Below are 26372 nucleotides of genomic sequence, written 5' to 3'. Positions count from 1 at the left end.
CACAGCAGGGATCCCCACAGGAATGGCACACCTTCAGGTGCAGCCCGCCCTGCAGCCTCCCTGTTGGTGGYTGTATTTTCAGCACACGCTGAAAGGCGATCTCGGGGAGAAAWCCCCACACCGCCGGCAGCAGGGCCGCGGTTCCACAGGCGAGGCGAGGCCGGCGCGGCATCTCCACATCCTTCAGCAAAGAGCAGGACCCTCCTTACCTGGGATGGGGCACAAGCCGGCGGTGCTGCGCCTCGAGGAGCTGCTGCTGGAGGAGGTATTGCTGGTGTAGCGCCTGAGGTAGGAAGGAGGGCCCGGCGACGTCCTGGAAGGGCAGGGCGGGCACGGGCGGCAGGGGCTGGTGCAGGGCGCCGCTGTGCTGGTGCGCGGGCGCCATGTGGGGAGCCAGCCCCGGCTGCGGCTGCACCGCGTGAGGCAGGGCGAATTCGGCGGACAGCTGAGGCTGGGGACCCAGGTGGAAGTGCCGGCAGGAGGTAGCATGGGGATGCTGAGACCTTTGAAAGGGAGCACCTGGAAGAGAAGAGCACAGCCGTCACGGGGGCCGGCGCCCAGCAGCCCCGTGGCCGCCCCGCCGGGGGGCGGTGGCTGCTGCGCTCCGCTTCCAGAGGGTTTTGTAGAAAAATACACATAAAAGAGAGCGGGTCAGTGAAAGCTGATTACAAGGAAAAATTGCTGATTTTTGACTAATGGCGTTTCTCCTCCAAGAAACGTTGGAGCCAAAACATAGATTTAGGTTCAAAGTCTCTTTTTTTTGGCTCCAAGTTGAAGTGCGTACTGATGRAAACTGCTTCGAGCTTGTTTTGGCTTTGCTGTCTTAAACAGAAAAAAAGTCTTAATAGAGCCTGTGGAGATGGAAAAATGGGTGATAAAGAGAGGAGATTCAGTCCTTCAGACAGAAGGAATATATTTTTTGTGCTGAGGGTGGTGAGGGCCTGGCACAGGTTGCCCAAAAAAGCTGTGGATGCCCCAACCTTGGAGGTGTTCGAGGCCAGGGAGGGTGAGGGCTGGAACAACTTTTTCYGGCAGTGGGGTTCGACTAGACAACYTTTARATGTCYTTTCCAACCCAAACCATTGCATGATATAGACTCAATACTTTAGAAAAAGAAATAAACAACAAAAACCTGTTTTCTAAAATAACTTGACTTTTGGGATATTTTGTCACTGAAATTTTGAAAGCTTTCCCTGAACTGCAGACATTGCCTGCGAGTCAAGGTATTTCTTTGCCTCTCTAAAAACGCCTCATAGGCAAGGAAATAATCTCTGCTCTAAAGCATTGCCTCACGCTGACTTCAGGACGTGAATGAGACARCTTCCACCTCTGAGAGCGGGGATGTGTGTTTGCTGAGATCCATAGCAGCCCGTCCTCATGAGCTGCACGCAGGGACAGAGCAGCTGCTGGAAACACAACACTGGCTGCTGTGAGACCAGCCATGAAGCTGATGGGAATGAGGAAGAAATGAGGTGTGAAAGATATCCATCGTGGAGGCGTTTTCTAAAACATCTGGCACCGGCTTGCACCTTGCTCGAGATCCCCGCTCGGACAGGCCCCTGGCCTAACCCGGCACGTTAATTCCTACATTCCTAGGGCACTCACAGGTATCATGCAAAACTTCTGGCTCTTAAAGTAGGGAAAAAGTCAACTCAGAGATGGAGGATGTGACTCAAGCAAGGGTATTAGAGATGCCTCTCTGCTGAGGATCAGCCCAGGATGGGGCACCTAGCCTTTTACAGCATTTGGAACATCCCATTTCTCTCTCTCTGTGTTTTAATCTTTGGGAATGGTGCAAAACACCCAGGAACAACAGCACCAAGGGRCATTGTATCATCTCAAGGCACAGGCATGGACATCCTGCCTTCCTARCCCAGATCCCTCCTGCTCACACCTCCCTGTGAGTCCATCACAGCTGCTCATGTCCATGTGGGAATAGGAGAGATGCAGCGAGCCAGATGCCAGCAGGAGAAACAGCATCCTGTCAGAAATGGATGGTTTGCAAAACTGTGCATAATTACACTCATCATGTCTTAAATACAAACCAATCCTGYACGGTGCCCCTCTGAGAGAGAGCAGGTAGCACAATACCTGCCACCCACAGCAGCGCTTCGTGAGGTGATAATTTCCCCTGCTGTCAGGTAACAGCATGGTTTGACCATGATATTAATTAAAACCAGAGGTGGTGGGATCAGACCTGCTGTTCTCTAACAGCAGAGCTGCAAACCCAGGCCAAAGAGCCATTCACACACCCCACTCCCCTGCAGGTTGTATTTGCTGCTGGAGGTCTGGCCCAAATTCACCACAAACAGGTAAAAGCTGAGTGATGGAATGGGGACCCTGCACTTCCCCAGCCCATTGCTGAAGGGAACTGTGAGGAGAAGCCTCCTGGCTGCTGTGTTTGCTCRGTACTCACCAAGCAGCTCATGGGGAATTGCCCAAACTCTGTGGCCACATGGTCAGATCCTATGGTCCCATCAGACCACCTGTGATAGAAAACTGCTGCAGCAGGTCACAAGTGACCATGGTCACCCCAGGCCATCACAGGGCCTGGGGACAAGGTGTGAGGGCGGGGGAAAGTGCTGATCCCCCTGCACACCAGCCCATGCCATCAGGCAGCAGCTCAGCCCTGTATCAGACAGGAATGTCCCAGGGCGATACCAGACAGGGAAACTCAGCAATCCTCCCCCATTTTCCTGGGRTACCTCCTCTAGCACGTAAGGAAAGCACAGAACACCTGTCTCTCATCCACTCTCTTGTCTCTCCGTGCCTGGAGTAACCTCAGCCAGTAATTTCCAGCCTTTTGCTGTGTSTTGGGGTTAAACATCTGCAGGGCCTTTGGTGCCAGAGCCATGGGGAACCAGAGAGCACCAAGTGGGCAGATCATCTGCTCATGGTTTTGGTTTGAATTTACCTCCCCGTGCAAAGCCAGTCCTTGAGAGGAACTCGGTCTCACGCTTTCTCAAGGGCCAGAACACGTAAATTTATCTGTGGCATGGGTGCAGGAAGACACACAGAGCTAACGTGTCCAAAAGCAAAGACCTAACTCATTCTGTTTCTGGTACAGAGTTAATTTGCCTTATCTCTAGGAACTAATTAAGTAAATAAAGCATTTCTTCAGTATTTTTTGCTTGTACCTACTGGTGCAATGATGTGTTTCTCTTCATAGGAAAAACACCATCAAGATGTGACTGGGACCATATGATTAAATAAAAGCCATCAATTTGTCCTAACATAACACACCACCCTGTGTAGTAATTGTTCATTCTTTACAACTAATCCAATTGCTGATGAGGATTTTTACAGCAAAGCAAAGACTTTGGGGAATACTTCAGCAATCCTATGCTTATTAGCAGTTATCCAATCATACTGCTGGCACAACCAAGCCAGCCTGCAGAGCAAAGAGCCAGTCCTCACCAAGCAGGGTGCTGGTGTACCCCAGAAAGCCCTGGCAAACAAATAACAGCTCAAAACAGGACGTCACATTTTTAAATTACTCATATTTGAGTTTACCTTCTCCTGCTCATTGCCTCTAGGTGCAAAGGGCCTTGTTGGGGGCTGCTTTCCAAGCCCACRTGTTGGTCTCACATACACAGAGTAAATTCAGCATTATCCTGCAAATGTGGGCTGAGCATTCTCATCCAGGTAACTCATCACAACCAGCACCAAAAGCAGGCACTCCTCCCTTTGAATCCCACAGAGGCTCTCACACTAGCAGTGTCAGAGAATCACAGGATTGTTACGGTTGGCAAAGACCCCTAAGATCAGTGAGTCCAACTGTTAACCCAGAGCCATTGTGTCACCACTGAACCGTGTCCCCTGGTGCCACACTCACATGGCTGTTGAACACTTCCCACAAGTAAGAACTCCAAAACTTCCCTGAACATCTCTTCCAAAGCCTGACCACCCTGTCTTTGAAGAAACTTCTCCCAATATCCATCCTGCTCCTCCCCTGGCCCAGCCTGAGGCCGTTCCCTCTCCTCCTGTTCCTGTTCCCTGGAGCAGAGCCCGACCCCCTGGCTGCCCCCTCCTGTCAGGGAGTTGTGCAGAGCCAGAAGCTCTACTAGTGATTACTATGCTAGCACATCTTCTCCCACTTTTCCAAGCCATAAGTGTTGTCCTGGATCACATTTGCGCTGAAACCAACAAGCACAAACATTGCCCATAAGATACTTGAAGAAAACTGGATTCATGGATTTAATCTGCTTTTTGCCTGGATAGCAATGTCTGCCGCAGCAGAGACTAATCCATGACTAAAACTGAGTTCTGATACCACATTCCAGCTTTTGTTTTCACTCCCCAGTACAAAGGCAGGGTTGACATTTTCATTAGCCAAACTTTCAGGACATTTCCACAGCAAAGACAATGAGGATATAAAGTTTGCCCCTCATGAGAACCACCAACTGCACCCTCCACGATCCTTGTTCCTCATCACCTGTCTGGTGGTACCTGCACAAGGGCAACATTGCTCTGTGATCAGCAAGGYTTTCTCCCAGCTTAATGAACCCAAGCTGTGCTCCTCAGCCTACACAGGGATTCTCCTCCCCCACTGGGATACTTTGATTTTGCAGGAAAAGGGGTTAGTTAGCCAGATCTTGGATGTTTTTTATGGCTTATCCTCCCTGTCCAAACAGCTGTCTTCTCCAGCCCAGGAGGCAATCACAAAATCCCAGAGTTAAGGGGGCGGGGGGGGGACACAACTGGAGATCATCTAGTCCAATCCTACAGCCCCTAGAATATGCTACTCCTGTGTCCAGCTTTTTAATATCTCCAGGGGGGATATTCAGGGAAGTGCACAGAGGCAATGCAGTCCTCACAAGCCCTAGAGAGGCTTCTGACCCATGGCTAGCCTGGAAACCCCTGTGCCTGTGCCCAGCTTGCTGGGATGAGAGGGGCAGCCCTCTGCGTGCAGCTCCTTGATGTGTTTGTGGCACCTTGAATAGTTCTGTGGAGGAMTCATCTCTCTGGGATCAGTGTCAGGCTGCCCACCAGCCAAAAATCATTTTCTTGCTCTGATGGAGCTTCATTTCATTTAAATGCTGGTGCTGTAGCAGGTGATGACAGCTCAGAGCRACATCAGATCAGCAGCTCCGAGATGAGCGATGCATCACATCTGTGTCACCAAAGCAGGTGACTTATTCCMGTTTTGGGCAGTTTCCCTCTAAAGGGTTGAGGCCAAATGTCCTCAAAATGCCCTCACACACCCACCTAAGCTCCCAGCTTGGACACCCCTTGTTGCCTTACACCTGCCTGGCCTGAGCTATGCCACAGAGATCACTAATGCCTGAATCCAGATAATCCAGGTGCCTTAAAAGGTGCCTTACCAGTCCCAAAGTTTGTGATAACACATGGAGGCAAAGATAGGATCTGCTGGAGAAATTAATCATGTCTTGGGCAAGCCAGCTGTTTGTGGGGTGRGAAAGAGGAGCTATGTGTTCTCTGGCATAACTGAGGACCAGCCTGACCCACAAGAGGCTGTGGCACTTTGTGATGATGAAGGACCATGAGGCCAGGGATGCCTTTGGGTCAGCACCAGCAACATCTCCCTGCCTGGTGGGATGCTCTGGAGCTGCTGTATCCACTCCCCCTCAGCTGCCTCCACCACATCCTAAAGCCAAGGTCAGCACCAGGGATCAGTGKGGGGACAATCAGTGCTTGGGTCATTCCTGCCACTGTCACAACCTGATTGTGGAGCAGTAGCTGCTCCCTCTGGCCTGGCTCTCCTCTACAGCTGGGATGGATGGTGATGCTGAAAACCCCACATGGAGCTGGGTCTGTGAGACATCCCACTGCTCTGGGTCTCGACAGCCTGTGGGATTTCCCACAGCTACACGGGTCTGCAGCTAATGAGTCACAGAGTCACCATCACACAATCACAGTCACACAATCACAACAATCACAGTCACAGTCTCACACAGTCAGTCTCACACAATCACAGTCACACAATCACAATCACACAATCACACAACCACAGTCACAGTCTCACACAGTCAGCCTCACACAATCACACAATCACAATCACACAATCACACAATCACAATCACACAGTCACACAATCACAATCACACAATCACACAATCACAATCACACAGTCACACAATCACACAACCACAGTCACAGTCTCACACAGTCAGTCTCACACAATCACACAATCACAATCACACAGTCACACAATCACAGTCACACGATCATACAACCACAAAATCATACAATCACACAATCATACAAGCATACAATGGTTTGGGTTGGAAGGGGACCTTAGAGATCATCTGGTTCCATCCTGTGTCATGGACAGGGACACCTTCTACCATCCCAGGTTGCTCCAAGCCGTGTCCAACCTGGCCTTGGACACTTCCAGGGATGAGGCAGCCACAGCTGCTGTTGCTCTCAGCRCCCTGTGCCAGGGCCTCACCACTGTCACAGGGAAGAATTTCTTCCTAACATCTAATCTAAACCTACTTTCTTCCAATCTGAAGCCATTYCTCCATGTCCTGTCMCTCCAGGCTCTTGCAAATAGTCTTGCCTCACCTTTYCTGTAAGCTCCCTTCAGGGTACTGGAAGGGAATGAGGTCACTGTGAGCTCAATCTGAAGCCTTCTCATTTCCAGGCTGAACAATCTCAATTCTCTCAGCCTTTACTCACAGCAGAGCTGTTGCATCCCTCTGACCATCTTGGTGGCCTTTTCCTGTCTTGCTCCAATATTCCCTGTCCTTCCTGTGCTGGGGACCCCAGAGCTGGAGACAGCTCTCACCTGAGTGGGGCAGAGGGGCAGAATCACCTCCATGATGCCATGGCCTCACAGACCCATWGAGCATCACAAAATACAATAATAGAACCAATTGAGTTGGAAAAGCCCTCTGAGATCATCGAGTCCAGCCAAGACTGCCAAACCACACCCCTGACCTGCCCTGTGATGAAAATCCTCCAAAAGCCCACAGGGAAAGCTGTTTAACACCAATTTACAAAGCACCCAAACCACTGAGCTGGGTGTTGGCATTACAGGTTTCAGCCTCAGACCGAGGAAGGTATAAACTCATTTTTAGGAAGCCAGCAGTTGATGCAGGAGTGTGGACAGCGTGGTGCTGCTCGCTGCTGTGTCGTTTCCACCCTTTGCTGTCAAGGGCGTTGAGCACGGTGGGAACCCACAGGAAAACTCGACACATCCTTCTCACCACCACCTTCTCACTTCCATGGCTGCTGCTTTTTTTTTTTCATTTTTCCCCTCAGCTCTACAGTTATATTTATTGTTTCCATACATTATCCAAAGCAGCATGGACTTTTTTTCATTACCAGAAAAGCTCCCTTTCCCTTTGCACACCYGAGTGAGCCCTGCCAATGATAAGTCCATAGGTTTTGGCAGGTTGGGAAGTGACATTGAGTCACAGAAATGTACTGGTCTGGTCCTAGGTGCTTCTGCCACTGGGGATTCTCCTTTAGCATCAGTCAAGATTTGACTGCACTTAGGCACATGMATATTTATCCACCCAGCAGTATTTCACCCAGGAAGGCTCAAGGGATCCGTGTGCTCATTCAACACTGACCCATCTCAGCGATGCAAAGCTCCTGGGTAATCCCTGCGGTGAGAGAGGATGCAAAGAAAAACCCAGAAAGCAGAGCTGTTTATTTCCACCTCCTTTCCTCGGGCAGCAGCRCTCCTGATGCAATCAGGTGCTGGTAAGGGACACAGGATCGGGCCTGGAGCTGGCATGGGATAGGTGTCTCGAGCAGACAGCTGCAGCCCAGGGAGCCCGGCCACCTTCGAGGGGAGAAGAGAATCTGTCTCATGCTGTTACGCTGCCTGCAAAGCATGTGAACATTTCCCCTGGGTAAGGCAACCTGGGCTGCTTCTGGAGGCATCCACGGTGTGTGTGTGGGGGCCGGGGGTGGTGGGGAGGACGGGGCTGGTTCACATCCAGGTCCTGCCRTGGCAGCTCCTGGAGAGCCCTGGCTTCGCTCACTGACAGATTTTACAGCCGGGGAAGATCTGTCTGTCGTAATCGGCCAAGCTGGGGGACGGAGCCGCGTCGTGTCAGCCGCTTCACCCTGATTAGACCCCCACAACCCCTCCTCCTGCAGCGGGAGGCAGATAAGCCCCTCTACAGGAGCCACTGCGGTGCCTCTCCGAGCACCAGGAGAGCCTGCCAAGCTTTTAACAGCCCGGGAGCCCGCAGCTCGCTCCCCTGGATGTGCATTAGAATTCCCTTGGAGCCAGCAGCGCRGTGGGAAGTTCAAAAGGATGCTGAGAGCAAAGGCCAAAGCCATGGGAGCAGCTCCAGCTTGACGTGGCACATGGAGAAGAACACCACGGCGGGCTCACACTGCCACTACAAACAAGCTCCTAATTGCCTGGTGCCATCAGACACGTGTTAATCCCTTCCAAATTGTCTGTGAATATACCCTTATGAAATTAGGGAAATTCACTTACTGGTAGGAAATGAGGTGTGACAAYCACAGAACAACAGAATGGTTTGGGGTGGAAGGGATCCCAAAGATCACCTGGTTACAACCACCCTGTCATGGCAAATGAAAAATTAAATAAATAACCCTCCAAATTCCAACAAATTCACGGTAGTCAGCTTCATAAAAGTTTTTTGGTCTGGCAGAAGGAGATACCGAGCTGTCTCACCCCTGTTACAGGACAGCTAACTAACTGCAGAGTGAGGAGATTGGGGCAGGGAGGAGGAARGAAGAGGAAAGAATTCAGGAAAAATTTGTCAGACAGGAATGACTCTGTCTCACCTTCAGCACCTTTGCCAACAGCTTTCTCATTTCATTAGTGAAACAGAATCACASAATCACCAAGGTTGAAAGAGACCTTCAAGATCATTGGGTCCAGCCATTWACCCAGCACCACCAAAATCACTCCCCAAGTGCCACATCCAGAAATCTCTAGAACATTTCCAGTGATAGTGACACTACCACCTCCCTGAKGAACTTCTTCCAATGCCTGACCACTCTGGCAGTGAAAATAAAACTTCTTATATGCAACCTGAACCTACTCTGGCACAACTTGAGGCCATTTTCCTTGTCCTGTCCCTGTTCCCTGGAGCAGAGCCTGACCTCCCCCAGGCTGTCCCCTCCTGTCAGGGAGTTGTGCAGAGCCACAAGGTCCCCCCAGAGCCTCCTTTGCTCCAGGCTGAGCCCCTTCCCCACCTCCTATGTCTGCTCCTCACAGGACTTGTTTTTCAGACACTTTACCAGCTTCACTACTCTTGTGGGGTAAGATGCAAGGTGGCAAGAACCATGTTAAAAAGAATGTGCTGCCAGCTCCAGCCCAGCCCCAGGGCACAGCCTGCCATCCCACATGTCTGGTGCCAGGGAACCAGCAAAAAAACCTCAGCACCTGTGGCTGGGAGAGGTGCAGCCCTAGCACATGCCAGCTACAGATAAAGAGTTATTTCATCTGCCTTTTCTACTAATTCAGATTGTGCCATGCCAGGGACAGTTCAGGATAGGTCCTTGCAGGGGATAAAGGGTTGGCCTGCGTGGGTGGTGGAGMACATTTGTGTCCTGGTGGCAACATGAGGGTCTGGAGGCTCATCATCTCCTGTTCAGTGTCCTTCACACTTGGTAGAAAAGTGCAGCAAAGGAGTTCAGGGSCTGAGATGGGCTTCCCACTGCTGATTAATGGTTTGGTGGTCACAGCCTTCACTGCACTCTGCCTCTGGGCAGGCACAGCACAGCACAGCTGAGCTCTTCCCAAAAAAACCTCCTAAACAGACCCCAGAGACTGCATGTTGCCCCTGCCTGCTTGAACAATGCCCAGTCAACATCCTCTCCCACTAATGAAGCCTCGCATTAATTGCTGAGTGACATGGGCTGGCGTGGCTGGAGGGTCCCTAGCACAGAGTGCAGCATCTCCTCTGCTGCAAACCTTAAAACACTGAAAAAAAAGGATGAGGTGGGACTCCTACCAGGGCCTGACCTCAGCATCCGACAAAATAAAAACCCAGCACATGGTAGGATTCTTAGGGTTGTCCAAAGCAGGGCTCAGAGCTGAACTCGATGATCCTTAMGRGTCCCTTCCAACTCMGKATAATCTGTGAYTCTATGATTTACAGCTGGCAGTGACCAGTGTTAATCAGCATATTTACATAAAATCACAGAAAGTTAAGAGTTGGAAGAGGCTTAAAGATCATCCAGTCCCAACCCCCCACCTCTATTTACATCAAGACTGAAGAGGTGCTGAGTGCTGGGGATGGGAACCAGCAAGAATGAGGGATGGGATAGAGCCAGGCAGCCCGGACCCATCACACAAGGGAGACAGCTGTTTATACAGCACTGGATGAGAGTTTTTTTCCTGCAACTCTTTCCCACTAGCTTCAGGGGAAAAAAAAAAAGTTTTGTTGAAGATGATGTTTCACAGCAACGTGTTGAATTCAGCAATATTTTCCAAGGAGGAAGGAGAAACACTTCAGCAGCACTGCTACACTTAAAGCTGTCTTCTTGCTTTTATACTTCTCACTATGTTTTAATTATAGCTTTATTCTCAGTGTAGAATTCGAGGGTGTATTTGAGATTTTTGGATCACCACATTAAAAAAAAAAAAAAAAAAAAAGACAAATTGCACTGAATTTTTTTTCTGGGATTAAGTGGTCCCAGTTTCACCTCTCCCCTCCCAGGCTCTGGCATGACTGGAGGGATGGGTGGCCCCAAAAGCCTGGCATGATGTTTCTCACCCAGCTCAGCTCTTCCTCCCCCTGAGTTTGGGCCCAACCCTGTAAATCTGCCAGGAAAAGGTCCTGGAGGAAATGTGGCTTTGGAGATGTTGCAAAGCCCCTCTGAGAATTTTTTTTTTAATAATGTTTCTCCTTTCTGTTTGTTCTGAAGGTTTTCGAGAAGGAACAGCTGACAGGAATCACTTGACCACAACTCCCATGCTGAAAGAAGGAATCACACTGCAGGTCTCAAAGGCATTTTTGGGCTGCAGGGTTTGTGTCTGAGCACAATCCCAGCAATTCCAAGGGCAGAGAGGGTTTGGCTGGTACCTGAACTTTAAGGCAGCTCTTGGGGTTTTTTCCATCAGCCTCACAACTTTATGTGGTCAGACACCCCTTTTCTCTCACCACCATTCCATCCAGCTCCTGTGTGCAACCCAAACCTCTTCTGCATTGCTGTAATGCCAAAAAAGTTGAGTATTCCCAGTTTATGGGAAGATATCTGAGCTCAAAGGCTTTTCTCCAGGGTCTGGACTATTCTCACAAATTAAAAAAAAAAAAAAAACAAGTTGAAAAGGAAGTTGTAGTGAGTCTGGGTCCCCTTTGGTCAAGGGAGGCAGTGAAGCTCATCTTTTGTGGTTACACATTACAAGCAGGGTGTTATATCCACGTGAACGAGTCCCCANTAAAAAAAAAAAAAAAAAAAAGTTGAAAAGGAAGTCGTAGTGGGTCTGGGTCCCCTTTGGTCAAGGGAGGCAGTGAAGCTCATCTTTTGTGGTTACACATTACAAGCAGGGTGTTATATCCACGTGAACGAGTCCCCAGCTGGAAATGCGAAAATTAACCAGGGGAAGGAATTCATCCTCTATTTAAAAATAAGAAATAAAAAATCCTGGCGTGACTGCAGCCTATTACTTGGCTGTCCCTGCAGGGAGCAATGGGAAAGCACTTGGAGCACTCCCTATCTCCACCCCTGGGAATGTAAAAACGTGCTGACTTGTGCCTTCAGCTTTGACAGGCAGTGATAGGCTGCAGCCAGTTGTTTGGAAAAGGAAATTCAATACTGGGGTTTCCAATGTTTCCTTGCTTTCACAGCGTCCAAAGCTCTCCCCAGGCATTTGGAAGGGCTCAACACCTGCCTTAAAAACACTCTTTAACTGCTCCTAATGACCAGCCAGGGAGGCTTGTGGCAGCTCCTTCCTACCAGAAATTATATGCAGGACATCCAGAAATGGGCAAAAAGCCAAAACCATGGGGGAAAAAAAACCAACCAGACATCGCCAGGACCTGGCAGGGTCTTGGGGGCTGCACTGCTTTGTACATGGAGCTTCTAAATTCTGTGACAGCCCCAACCAAAACTCTCCACCCAAACACTGCCAAACCTTAGGGGTCTGAACTCGGAGCTTTAACCCTTCCCCAGAGAAGGAGTCAGTGGGGAGAGCCAATGCCCTCGGGGATGACTGATCCTCCTTAAGCAAAAGGCTTTGTGATCCCTGCTGTTGTCACACCTGTGTGTGCTGAGCACAGCCCTGGACACGCTGCAGGGGCTGGGACAGGAGCAGAGTTCCAGGGTTCAGTTGTGTCCCACTCACACTCGGGGATCATCCACAGCCCTGGCAGCCACAGCACCCCAAAMCCTGCCACCTTCATCATCCCCTCCCTCCACAGCAGCTTTTTTGAGCACCAGTGCTGTTGGTTTCCCTCTTCTCTCCCGCACACGCATTATATCCCCCCAACAACGATTTCCAGTGAAGGTTTTCCATCCTGTGCTCCCCTTATCAGCAAAGAGGGGAAAGATTTCTTTTTTTGGAAGGCATTGTTTGCCTGACCTGCTTTAAACCTCCCCCCTAGGGAAAGATTGGAACARATTTTGAAACCTCTCCTGAAAACACAGAGGAGGCTGCCTTGGGTGGGTTATTCTGCATCAATCCCATCCGTCTCTATTTTGCATGCATTAATTCCCCACCCACACGCCTGTTGTTTTAAATGGGACTGTAATTACCAGCTGGGTTTTCCTGGAGGATTTATTTATCAGCATCTTAAGCCCAGGGGTGGGAGATTCCCATCCATCATGTCCACAGAGCTCCAGAGCGAGTTGCAGTGAATTGGGGGAGCAGGTTTGGGAAGGGAGTGCAGTGATTCACCGTTTCTAGTTTGGATGAGGGGTRTTTTGCAGCCCGGCCCTCCTTCTCTGCTGGCTCTCTGGCAAACCAGCCCCAAAGCCAGARCATTTTGGCAGGGAGACAGGACATGGGACATCCCCCTGTAAAGGGATTGGTTGATGGCACGTCACAGGTCACCTTCTGGATTTTATCTTAAATCCTGTAATCTCACACCAGGTGGGTGCAAAAGGATTTACCAGCCTGCATGAGACCCCCAGAGCACCAGAAACGCACCTCGTGCAGTACCTGATACTCAGGGAAGGCAATATAATCTACAGTCCCTGAGAGTTTTGTACAGATGGTTCTGAAGCCACASCAAAGAATGTCCCTCCTCACCCCAGAAGGCAGTAAAGTTCAGCAGCTGGTCCTTCTTTCAAGTGACATGACACAGAACACAGGAGCATCTTACAAGTGCTAAGGTACAAAAAATGGAGATGGTCTCTTAGGAGAGAGCAGACCAGCTCCTAGGAGGTGATGTGTGGGATGCAGTGCCAGAACAATGTCAGCAAATCCCCTGTAAAGCACTCTGAGCCCAAAAGCTCAGCCCCACAGTCAGAGCAGAGCCCTCACTGTGAGGATTGACTGCACCTGGGGAGCTCCTGCAAGCCCTCAGTCCTCATTGCACCTCTTCCTTTAATCATCATAAAGAACTTCGGAGCTGAAACCATCAGTGTGTGCTGATTTGGGGCACCTGCTCACACCCAGGAGCAGCATCCAGGGCCAGGATCCACCCCGAGGACCAAGGCAGGGAGAAGCTGTGTGGATGCTGGCAGTGAGCTTGCACACACCAGGGCAGCTCAGCAATTCTTACCTTGAATTGACCTGAACCCAGGTTTGGGAAAAYCCCAGCTACTGTGAGCCCTGCCACGCTGCATCCTGACAATTCCCCTTTTACTCTCCGTGAATAAGAAGTCTGTAGCTAAAAATCAAAGATCCTGGAAGCCTGTTCCCTATTAAATTTAATATCCTGAACATTATTGGTACATGTCACTCCAGGAGAGACAGAGCTGTGTTTAAAGTACAAGGGAAACGTCAGCTCCTTGATGTGGAAATAGCTCTTACTTTACATTTCTGCATGAGGTCCTGGCATGACTTAGTGCTGCTAAGCCCYGCTGTAATAACATACAAAGGAAAACTCTAACCAAACAGCAAAAAATATGTATTTTATACAGCTAAGTGTAAAGTCATCCATCTAAAAAAAGCCCCATACAGGTGCTATTTGCAGGTGTCAGGCTATCCAAGAGAAAAGTGAATTTTGGTAATCAGCAAACCATGAGCTCCCAGAGCCCCAGCAGCATCTGAAGGCACAAATGTTTGCTATATAAAAAGCAGGAGGTGGGGTTCCTTGGGAGCAATAAGAGCCTTAGATTGATGCCAAAGCTGGGAAGGAGGCTTGGAGAGGAGCCCGAGCATTCACCGTGGAGGGAGGCACTGCAGGAGACCTGCGATTCCACGTCAGAACCAGCAAAGGCAGAGCCATGGCTGAGCAGAGCCTGAAATGCTGCCACACGTGAGCTGGRTGGGATGAGTCCATCCTCGTCAGGCAGGTAATGAGCCCGACAGAGCACAGGGACAGGGCTGGAAACACTGAGCACCGTGTTCCCGCAGCCAAAACCCCTTCCTCTGCACCAGGGCCGGTTGGTTTCCTAAAGGAYAGCCCCTCACTTGCACAGGATTTAATTTTGGGATGTGGGATGGAGAAGGTGACAACAGCTGTCCCTTCCGGCATGGAAATSCACCCGCCTTTTCCCCTCCCTCTGAAGCCAGAGGAGACTGACTCCAAGGGATTCGCTTTTCCACCRCAATGGGAAGAGGAAATCACATTCCTGCTTATTTCATCATAGAATCATAGAATAATGTGAGTTGGAAGGGACCCACCAGGATGACAGAGTGCAGCTCCCAGCCCTGCCCAGAACCCCCAACAATCCCCCCTGTCCATCCCTGGCAGCGCTGTCCAAACGCTCCTGGAGCTCTGAGAGCCTTGGGGTCGGGACCATTCCCTGGGGAGCCTGGGCAGTACCAGCACTCTCTGGGGACAGAAAAACCTTCTGATATCCCACCCTCACYCTCCCCTGGCACAGCTCCAGACATTCCCTTGGGCATTACCACATTGTTTCCTATTTYTTCCACCAAGAATATCCCACAAGGCTGCAGATAACCCGTAGGATGCTGCAGGTACAGCTCCATGTCACTGACAGCATCTCATTTCCCTACAACCAGCTTTGGATCTGCCCTCCCTGAGACAGTYAGGACTAAGTCAATGTTTCCATCATCAACCTCAATTTTGAGGGGCTYGTAACTCTCAACATTTGTGCTCTCACTGTGCCAAAACTTGGCACAGAAGCCCATGGCCCAGATGCAGTTTTATTTGGTAATAAATAGCTTGAATCTCATAAGCTATTTTTCGTTTTGGCTTAAACATGTAAAATGGGAAAAGAAAAACATGTGGGATTTTTTTCTTTCCTACCTTCCAATAATTTTGGAAAAGCAGATTATACTGAGTAATGGCAGGATTTTTTTTTTTTTTCAGATGCAGACAGCCAACAACGCCATTTCTCAAATCCTTTGCCTTTTATACATCCACTTTCTAACAGGATCAATCGCAGCACCATCATTACAGCCCCAGCGTTCTGGGGGCGTCTCGGATTATTCGATTTTTGGCGCATTAAGCCTGAAGTTCTGGGAGAGTTAAAACACAGCAGAATTCCACAAGGCCTTTAACCAATGAGGGTAATATTTTGAGGATGTATTGCTGTTTTAACTGTGCCTCCATGACCTCTCGTTTCTCCGGAGTTCAGCRATTATTGCATCCAGCACTCTCTGCCCAGCCCTTGGGTGAGCGCTGGTTTTCATCAGCAACCCGCCAGGATTTCAGCACTTGCAGATTTACTCCGAGCTCAGACTTTACCTAGACCAGCTACTTCCCGGTGGCCAAAAGCCAAGGAAACGCCCCAAACTCCCAGCCCGAGGTCTTGGCTGCCCTTCAAAAGTYCGCCTCAGCTGGAGCAGAGAGAAATAGTGATTTTGCTCATATGGTCAGCTCCAGCCGTCGGAGGTTCCCCAGTGGGACACCGGGCTCCCGTCCAGACGGTGCCGTTGCCGAGTGATTTGTTATCTGCGGGGCTGGGATTTTTTCTGCAGAAGGCAGTGGGGGGATTCAGGGAATGGGAACGTTGCACTGGAATGGGGAGTTGGGCCAGTAAAGAGTCAGGGATGTGCATAGTCCACAGAGGATTCTGCAGATTCCACAGAAATCCCAGGAAGGTTTGGGTTGGAAGAAAGCTTTGAAGACCATCTCATTCCAACCCTCTGCCATGGGCAGGGACACCTCCCACTACCCCAGGTTGCTCCAGGCCCCATCCAATCTGGCTTTGGGCATGTCCAGAGAGCCATAGCTTCAATGGGCACTCTGTGCTAGGCTCTCACCACCTTGACAGGGTAAAATTTCTTCCTTAAACCCACCAAAATCTCTATTCTTTTAATTTAAAASCATCCCCTCCTTGTCCTGTCACTATCCACTCATTTAGAAARTCCCACTCCCTTTTTTGTATGCACCTTTTTGGGTACTGAGAGGCTGCAATGAGGACTCCCCAGAGCCTTTTCTTCTCCAGGCTGAACAACCCTTTCCCAYGGGTGCAGACCCCATCACCCTTCAGACCCACATCCCCCTTTGCCAGGAGGGAGGATTGAAAGCATTCCTACAGGACTGGAAAGCTTCCCCCCCAAAAAGCTTCCAAACCAAGTTCCCCACCTCAATGCCCAGCCTGCAACCCCACAGCACAGACAGAGCCTCTCCACGCACTCATCCATGGCTCAGCCTCCCCAGATCCAGTGAAGAGCTGCCTCCAAGGGAAGCACGGGGAATTTTCTGCCTGGAAGAAGCTCGTCAGGCAGCTCATGCTGCAGAGCCCACCCCTTGTCCCAGCAGGACCCAGCCTGCTGTCAGCCCTGCGTGCACGCCGTCTCCGGGAGGAGCGGGATGGCTCACATATGGCATGGATCCGCACAGGATCAAGCTGACTCACTGCATGGGGGAGTGGGGAACGGGGAGAGAAGCCCCCAAATGCACAGGTACGGTTGTGTCCTCGGAAGCACCAGCCACGAGCCACGTGACGAAGCACAGGGGACRAGAAGTCACTCACTCGTGTGAAACGGCTCTGCCACGGCACAACAACCACAGTGAGGAACAACCAGGAAGAATCACCAGCCTGCTGTGTTTTCTGGAGGAAGGTTTAGGTGGGCAAAATGCAGCTCTGCACCATTACAGCAGCCTACAGACCTTCGAGTGCTTTCCAGTTCCTAAAGGGGCTCCAGGAGAGTGGGAGGGAGACTTGGGACAAGGAATGGAGGGACAGGACAAGGGGGAATGGCTTAAGCTGAAGGAAGGTAGATGTAGAGTAGATTTTAGGAAGGAATTGCTGGCTGTGAGGGTGGGGAGGCCCTGGCACAGGGTGCCCAGAGCAGCTGTGGCTGCCCCTGGATCCCTGGAAGTGGACAGGGCTTGGAGCASCCTGGGACAGTGGGAGGTGCCCCTGCCCATGGCAGGGGGTGACACTGGATGGGATTTAAGATACCTTCCAACAAATTCTGTGATTTTATCATTCTATAATCCAAACCTCCCTCCAGCCACAGCAAAGCCTTCCCACCCCTCACTCACATGAGACACAACCCAGACCCCACAGCTGGGTCTTTGAGGGAACACCAGGCATGACCCACGGTTGGGAAGCATTTGCTTAACATCAGGCTCATGCCAGGAATGTCTGTGCAAATCCATGCAAGCTGGCTTCAGCTTCCCTGCAGGAAACACTCAGCAGTGTGTCTGCCCTCCCTGTGCTTGCTGTCAATAGATGCCTTTTATTTTTTATGTCAAAATTAAAGTCAATCGAGTAATTGAACTCATCTGAGGAAGCAAACCGAGCCACCTCAAACAGAAAAGCTCCTGCAGAGCCAAAAGACCTATTCATGTGTACATTAAAGACACAGGAGCTACCAAAAAAATCAAGAATGAACCAAGCTGGGTGACAAGAGGGACCCACACACAAACCCGGTTTTGTGAAGAATGAGCAGGTGAGGAGCAGAGGGACCCTGTCAGCAAAATCTGCTCCCTCCTTTGAGCAAAATATGACTTCCAGCAGTCTGGTCTCCATGAAACCAGATCAGGCAGAGCAAAACTGAGCGTTGTGGGGAGGYAAACCGGTCTGGGTCCAGCATCCTCACACCACACTCACCCTCTGGCTGGACATGATGGGCACCTGGTGGGATGGAGAGCACTGGGGAGCTGGGCAAGCTGCAAGAAGAACATTCTTTTCACCAGCAGAAAGCCAAACCAGGTCRTTCCAATTCACCTTAAGGCAGGGTTGCCAGAGTAATAGCAGACAAGTGTATCTCCCTTTACCATTTCCTTYCAAAGAACTGCATCCTCCTGCTGTGCGCCCTTCCAGGACCTGAGCTGACCTCCCACTATGATTTTTAGCATTCCTGACAGGGATTTAGCCGAAGCTGCTCAGACAGAAACATTTTCCCTCTCTCACGTGGATGTTGTTTTTATTGCCTTGGAAACCTACACGCTGCCTTTCAGCACAACCAGAAAGCACAGCAGGTACAGGAAGGCTACACAGCCCTCAGCCCTGCTGGACCAGCAAACCCCCTTGCTATATTCCATTAGCAGCACCAGGTTGCCACCATTATCTTGTTTTCCAAAGCCAGCCTCGATGCTGAGAAACAAAATTGACATTCAGAAAGAATTTGACTCTCACGGCTGCAGGCAGCGCTCTTAACAGAGACAACAAAATGAGAGGTTTTTGGTTAAATGGTGAAGAAAAACCTGTAAATTGTTGTTTAAGGGGCTGKTTAAGTGCCCCATAAATACAAATAGTGGCAATGACTGGAGCCCACGAGCTGTCACACAGCRGGAGGAAGGTGAGATGCTGTGGCACTTCTGCACCMTGKGCACCMGGCACTTTTTAACTTAACTGATGCRTCCATCCACAAGTTTTCAGGACTAACCACTGCCCACCACATATCAGAGGAGATTCCTCTCATGCCAGTGGGTGAGTTCACGTTAGCAGAGTTTCTCATATGGGCTTTTAGTGTGTTTAATAGGTGCGAGGTTCAGCTGCTCCTCAAACTCACGCTCTTGGCTCTCTGGAGTTCGTGGGAGACCCAGAAACTGGACTGGGAGGAAATGAATGAAGTTAAACCACCCATCCATGTCAGAGCCAAGGGATTTGCCAGTTAATTAGAACAATGCTATTAGGAGAAGGTTGGTGGCCTTGAGGAGAAGCCTGCAGCCCCRCTGAGCCCTTTCCACAARCRCCTGAACCCCCTGCTTGAACCGATKCTTTGACACCGCTTTTCCCAGGTGAAATTCCTGCCCGGCACAGCTCCCGAACTGACAGCTCTGATGTCGGATGAAGCTTTTACAAGACCAGATTTTCAAACAAAYGCAGGATGTGTTGATGCACCTAGCGGAGAGATGTCCCTTGCTGCCCCAGGAGCTGGGACTGGAGGCTGGCAGACGGACAACGCTCCGTTTCACAGCTGCTGATTAAACCACCACGACAATGCTCGGCACAACGCCAGATTAATTAGCGCCGGCCGCATGATCTACAAGTCCCTTTTGGCTTTAAAAGGGGAAAAAAAAAAAAAATCTAAGGATTTTCCAAACTCATTTTCACACACCTCACCGGCCTGACGCTTTCCCTTGAGTTTTCTGCTCCTGAAGTTGTTGTCTCTCTTTCGCGGGGGCTTTGTGCCATTTTTAGATGCTGTGAGCCYGAACGTGTGGCAGGAGGAACTCAGAGCCTGTGCAGCTCCTGGCCTTTTGGAGAGGATGGACTAATCTTTGGCTGATATTTAGCAGAGGCTTGCAGCACCACACGCAACCTCCAGCTTGATACTGTCGTGACCTTTCAGCTTCGTTTGCGAGACCATCTGAAATTTGTTTGATTTCGGGTTCCTCTGCAGCGCCTTCAAGCGAGGCTTTCCGTGCCACGGTGAACCACGGCACACACAAATTAGCTGTTTCTCTGCTTAAATGGCACGGRGGGAGGGTGGCAAAGTGCAGCGAGGGTCAGGGCTGGTGACTGCACTGTGTTTTCAGAGGATTGGGCAGAGGGCAGAGCTGTCCTGGCCAGCAGAGRCAGTGGGTGGTGGATCCAGGGACAGATTCCCCCTCTGCCTGTCTCCCATGGGAAGGTGTTTGGTCACTGCCGTTCTCTTCCCTTGCCAGTCCCTCTCATTGATGCCCTAAGGACCTAAGCCATTCTTCTCCCTTTGAACAGCATTTTCTGTTCATTCTCTCATGCCCAAGGCCAGGTTGGACGAGGCTTTGAGTAAACTGGTCCTGGTGGAAGGTGTCCCTGCCCACAGCTGGAACTAGATAAGCTCCCAGTTCCCTTCCAAAACCATTCCATGATTTTCAGCCATCACCCTCCCAGGCTCCAAKGACACCAGGTGTGTTACCACTGCCAGCAAAACAAACCAAATAAGAACAGAGCTGAGTTTCTTCCAAAAGCAGCCTGGATACCCCTTTTTTTTTTTTTTTGCCTTATGTGCACTCTTTTTTTCCCAACAGCAGGCATTTTTCTGCCCTGCAAACCACAGACACTTGGCCAGGAGCAGGAAGGAGCATCCTGGATGCACTGGGTCAGCCCCAGAGAGGTGGGCAGCACATTTGTAGACAGCTCAGCCTCAGCCATGTCTCTCCCTCCTGCTTCTTAGGGAGACATTTCATTCCCAAAGGATGATGATGCCTTTCACAATGTCATGGCCCTGGATTTCAGGAGGCATTTAGGAAATTGTAATTTGACCTTTTATASAACCATAGAATTGCAYAGGTTTGGGAAAGAACTCTCAGATMATTGAGWCCAACCATTCCCYCAGCAGTGCCAAGGCCACCCCAACCCAKGTCCCCAAGTGCCACATGAATGTGTTTTCTGASCACTTTCATGGATGGTGACTCCACCACCCCACCACTTCCCTCAGCAGTTCTATCGGAGAGGAATTTTTTCTGAATGTCCAAATAGAATACCAGGAATATTTTATCTGGCACTTTGCCAGCCCAGAACTTCCTTCCTGTTGGCCCTGGAGAGACACCTTCATCTGCTCCAGAYTGAGGAGCCAAACAGCTGGGATGGCTCACTCTCCAGTTTTATTTTGCTCTGGCGAGAACCTTGTGAGAACCCTGTGCCTGTCCTGCTGTTCCCAGGGGCAAGAGGCTCACGGGGAAAGGGGAACAGGCAACAAACCTGGCTGTGGGCCCTGGACATTACTCATACCTGTTATCTTTGGCACTCACAGGGCAGAAACGTGTCGGTGCTGGGCCCCAGCCAAGCACAGAGCCCTGAGACAAAGGCAGAGAGGTTTGTGTGTCCTGAGAATCCCACAGGAGGRGAGGAAAACATCCTGCACCCAGCCCAGCCCGTGAGCCAGATGTTCTCAGCTGTGGACACCCCASCAAGGGAGCATCCCAAATGAGTGCCAGGTGCCCCATGGCCAAAGCCCCTGCTGCCTGCAGGGCCAGAGGAGCACAGTCTGGGACCCCACGGATGAGGGGTGACCATGTCCACTCTGGGTACCCAGGGATTTTCACAGGTGACAACCCTGAGGCCACATGGAGGGAACCAGACAGATGCAAGGGGGGATGCCACGAGGTGATGGGTGCCTCAGGAGAGATCCCCACAGGTGAGGGGCTCAGGGGGGCTCACCCTGTGCATCTCAGGGAAGCAAAGAGACCAGCAGGGTGATGGTGATGGTGATGGTGATTGATGGTGATGGTGATGGTGATGGTGGTGATGGTGATGGTGATGGTGACAGTTAAGGGGCTGGAGATGGAAACAGAATCATTTGGGTTGGAAAGGCCCTCTAAAGTCATCGAGTCCAACCATTCCCTCAGCAGTGCCCAGGCCACCACTGACCCATGGCCCCAAGTGCCACATCCCCTCCAGACCTTTAAACCCATCCAGGGATGGGGACTCCACCACTGCCCTGGGCAGCTGTGCCAGGGCTGGACACCCCTTTCCAGGAAGGAATGTTCCCAAATATTGAACCTAGATGCCTCCCAGCCCACCCTGAGGCCGTTCCCTCTCCTCCTGTCCCTGTTCCCTGGAGCAGAGCCCGACCCCCCCGGCTGTCCCCTCCTGTCAGGGAGTTGTGCAGAGCCACAAGGTCCCCCCRGAGCCTCCTTTGCTCCAGGCTGAGCCCCTTTCCCAGCTCCCTCAGCCKCTCCTGGGGCTCCAGACCCTTCCCCAGCTCCGTTCCCTGCCCTGGACACGCTCCAGCCCCTCAATGTCCCTCTCATTTTGAGGGGCCCATCTGTGTGGGGCCAAGAGCATCCCAAAGTTCCCCGCCAATCCAGGACAAATAAACTGCACCCCACTCCCACCTGCAGCACACAAAATCCTACCAGGAACCTGTACAGCTGCCAAGTGGAAAGGAAAATACACTTTTTTTCCAGTTCCACATGTGACCTCTAGCCCCCAAGGRTTTTTACTAATTACCAAATTTAATTTATTTTGCTGTCTTCTCGGGGCTGAGGCTTTGCATTGCCGGGCCTGTATTGTTTCTGTTGCAGCCCGCTGGTGTCCACAGAAATTTCAAATTAAATATCAGGCACACATTAAGGTCAGGCAGCTCAATTCCATTAGCAGGCAGCCAGGCTCAGCCTCTCTGTAATGAATGCTGCTCTCGCCTCCTAATGATAGCAGCAGAGGAACTGGGCAGTGCCAGCCGGTGGTGATTGGCACCCCACTGACACTGGGGACCACTAAATTGATTTTAAAAGTCCATTCATCTTCTGCAAATCATGGCTTAAGTCTTCCTGACCTGTGACAAATCTTCATGAGCTGCAATTTGAAAGACAGAGCCAAGAGGAAAGGGAGACAAAAATGCACCAAAAAAAAAACCCTACCAAAAAAAAATCCCAAGACCAAGAAATACATTTCAGCTGGGTTGCTCTGCCTCAATTTCAAGCCCTCTCCCCCGGGTACATGTTCTGCACTCACTTTGTGAGCAAGGTTAAAGGTTTTTCACCCCACTCCCACCACCAAGAAGACTCAGAGGATCCAAGGATGCTGCAAGAGCTTGCCTRTTGCTGGACTCACAGCCATGGAGGTGTCCTCCCATCACCATCCTGACACCTTCCTACCCACTGCAGCACAGTCCCATGGCCAAAAACGTGTGCAGCCCCTGCCTGTGCAGCTAAATGGGATGGCTGCTGTCATCCTTGGCCAAAGGAGACCCAAAAACCATCCAAAAATGTTGTTCCTTTAGCACAACTAACCCCAAACCAAGGGTGAAGCCAGCTCATCGTTTCGGAGATACCTCGAAAATGCACTTGGGGTGAAGAAAAGGACATGARCAAGAGGGTGAAAATAGGACTGAAAGGCATTCCCACAGCTCGAGGAGTCTGAGTTTCAGGCTCTAAGTTGTCACATTGTTATGGCTGAGGCATTTGGGAGGTTTGTAATAGCTCTTTTACTCTGTAGAATTCACCCTTCCTAAAGGAAAACATTCATTCCACTCAAACACAAACAACAGCTAAACACAGGCCGATCAGTTTAATAGCGTAGTTAGGCCTATTAAACCGACTGTAAAACCAACATCAAGGCATTTCACATTAATTCCCTCTCAGCTACTCCAGATCTGATTCATTTTGACAAATCCCCTGCTCTGGAGAAGTGGCCACAAAATCTCCACAGCCCTCTATCAGGTGGCTTTGAAAGAAGAGTGCTGCTGGACTCAAAAATTTTGTCAAGATCACTCAGGGAAAAGAAAACCTATTGATCAGAGCAGCCAGATAAGGAAGCCGTGCAGATAGTGCCAGCAGATGGGTTTTYCCCCAGATCAGTATTTTTTGAGCAGATTTCAGGGAGGAGATGGGGTGTGAGTCCCTCTCCCCACTACTCTAGGGAGTGACCTTGGGAAAGTGCSTCCCCCTGGATTTAAACCAAATAATGTTAAAGCTATTATTTAAAATATAATATTTATTTGTGTTTATGATATTAAGAAAGAATTGAGGTTTTTGTTTTTCATCCAAAAACCTCAGCTTTGCCAGCTTTCTCTTTCATCTCCAAATCTGTTTCCTGAAGAAAGCAGAGACATCCGATCAAGTTTTTAATGCTAAATACAATTCTTGAGACATSTCCTTTGAACACATTTCCTCAAGACTGACCACAGAAGGAAGGGTATGAAACAGAAATATGCTTTTCTCCACCCATATGTGTGCTTACCCATTAATTTTACCTAAAAAGGAGCAGAATCCCCTGAATTTTACACACTGTGAGACAGTCACTGGTGCACTGCACAGGTGAGGAATGAAGGTGGGAGATCAAAAGCTCTTGCTCAACCTTARGGAAGACCCGAGGGTCTGACAGGGATCTGCAGAGCTGGGGGGCAGCAAGMTGTGCTCACTGCCCACCTGAACCCACAGCTGGATGTTTGGGCAGCCAGGAACACTTTGGGAAGGGTTGGTTTCTGCCCCAGGTGATGGGCACTGAATCCTAYGGTGATTTGGGACCAYGSAATCACAGAATGGTTTGGGTTGGAAGGGACATTTAAACCGCTTCCAGTGCCACCCCTGCCRTGGTCAGGGTCACCTTYCRCTGTCCCAGGYYRCTCCCAGCCCCAATGTCCAGCCTGGCCTTGGACACTGCCAGGGATCCAGGGGCAGCCACAGCTGCTCTGGGCACCCTGTGCCAGRGCCTCCCCACYCTMACCAGGAAGAATTTCTTCCTAAAATTGTTCTTCCCACTCAACACCTTACAGGACAGCTGGGACAGATCAAAAAAGGTAATGAAAATAATCCTAGATTTTCCACTTATATTGTCAGTTCTCAGCGTAACTGAACCTTTAGAGAGAGCAGAAAAAGATTGCAATGTTGTTTTGTTCCCCAGCCCTAACTGCTGARCCCTGGAGAAGACTTCTGCCTGGGYAGAAATAATAGAGCACAAATAACACTAACCCATGTAATATCCACTGGATGGGGCTTCTGGCAGCTATCAAGTAGAGGAGAGAGAAGCAGCAATTACAAAGCACTATTTCAGATTTAACCCAGCTCCGGGGGCAAAAAGTAACATCTGTTCCAGACACAAAACCTGTTGACTCCTCAGAACTCCCAGTTATAAACAAAAAGGAATTAAAGCTGGGATCTGAACTTCTCAATGAYGTTAATTAAAGGCTGGCACCTCTAGAACATCAGATGAGCCACATCCTGCATTTCTAAAATTTTTCTGATGCTTTTGAGAATGATGKACCACAAAGCATCTAACCCAGTCCTCCATCCAGAAGAAGCATKTTGACCAAGGAAATCAATCWKAGCCCCATTAGAACYGTGCTGGTTCAGAAATTGTCTGACATTTGGCAGATCTGCAAACATCAAGCCATGAAGAGGTGTCTGCAGGCTGTCCCCAAGCCCTGAATACCATTTCACAGGAAGCTGGTGGGCAAATTCCTAATTCCTGACTTTTTTGTCCATTCAGGGTGGRAGCAAATGGCCTCRGGTTRTGCCAGGGAAGGTTTATATTGGATATTTAGAAAATATTTCTTTGCTGAAGAAGAAATTTTCAGGTCAGACCTTAGAATGGGTTGCCCAGGGCAGTGGTGGAGTCCCCATCCCTGGAGGGGTTTAAAAGCCATGTGKWTGTGGCACTTGGGGACATGGGTCAGTAATGGCCTGGGCAGTGCTGGACTGGATAGTCCTGGAGCATTCTTCCAACTTTAAAGATTCTGCAATTCTATGATCTTACAGTGGGATCATTCCTATTTTTTGCAGGAACAACCAAATCTGTGTGGATGGCAAACATCACACTGTGTTCAGACACATTCCTGAACACCCCATTTTCCCAATGACGTGGGGTGGCTCCTGCAGACCAGCTCAGGAGCCTCAACAAAGGTCTCCTTTCCTCTCAGAACTGCAGGGAGCAGACAACAACCACTTCCCCCCCAGACTGGGGGTGGAGATTTGGTCAAAATGTTTCTTCTGGATGGAGAGCAGGGTTAGATGCTTTGTAGTCCATTGTTCTCCATCCCCAAGCTGCCCCACCAAGGAGCACCAGACCAGCGTGGGATTTCTCTCTGTGTTGCTGTTTTTCCTTGACTTTCTGGTCCATCACCTGCTGTCCTGAGAACCTCCTAAGCTTCTCTCTGTGTGTTGTCCTCCCTCCTCCACTATCAGCCAGCACTTCCACCACAGAGCTCAGCTAAAACCTCTCCCACAGATGAAAACTTGCCAGGAATTTTAAGCCCTGCTCCTTGGAGTGGGACACCTTTCTCCCCCACGGAAGGTGATATGCACTGACAGACAGAACAAGCMACTCCTACAGCTGATGGGGCTGCACCCCACCCAACCCCAAACTCAGATGTGGGGAGCAGGTCCCTCACCACAGGCGCTGACAGCAACAAATCACTTTCCACTTTTGGGTGTCTGAACCTTGGCAAGCACTCTGCAATTCCACAATGCTGTTGTGCTCTGGGCTTTCATCCCTTTTTTTTTTTTTTTTTTTTTTTTTTTTTTTTTTTTTTTTTTAATCTCAAAGTCTCATTATATTTGTTG

The 26372-nt window shown here is 50.2% G+C and overlaps 1 protein-coding gene across 1 annotated transcript in view; it reads right to left on the bottom strand.

The window, feature by feature from the left end:
- The window catches only part of ARK2C (arkadia (RNF111) C-terminal like ring finger ubiquitin ligase 2C), a 51987-nt gene that overhangs the window by 12151 nt on the left and 13464 nt on the right, over nucleotides 1-26372 (bottom strand). Inside the window, exon 2 of the mRNA XM_057367797.1 lies at nucleotides 210-519. Within this exon, the coding sequence (XP_057223780.1) occupies nucleotides 210-519 (310 nt within the window). The remainder of the gene's footprint in view (nucleotides 1-209; nucleotides 520-26372) is intronic.

Source organism: Malurus melanocephalus, unplaced genomic scaffold, assembly GCF_030028575.1.
Source record: "Malurus melanocephalus ecotype Western Australia unplaced genomic scaffold, MMel_1.1 scaffold_85, whole genome shotgun sequence".
Classification (NCBI taxonomy): Eukaryota; Metazoa; Chordata; class Aves; order Passeriformes; family Maluridae; genus Malurus; species Malurus melanocephalus.
Note: the sequence above shows the minus strand (reverse complement) of the source record. Positions and strands in the feature narration are given on the sequence as shown.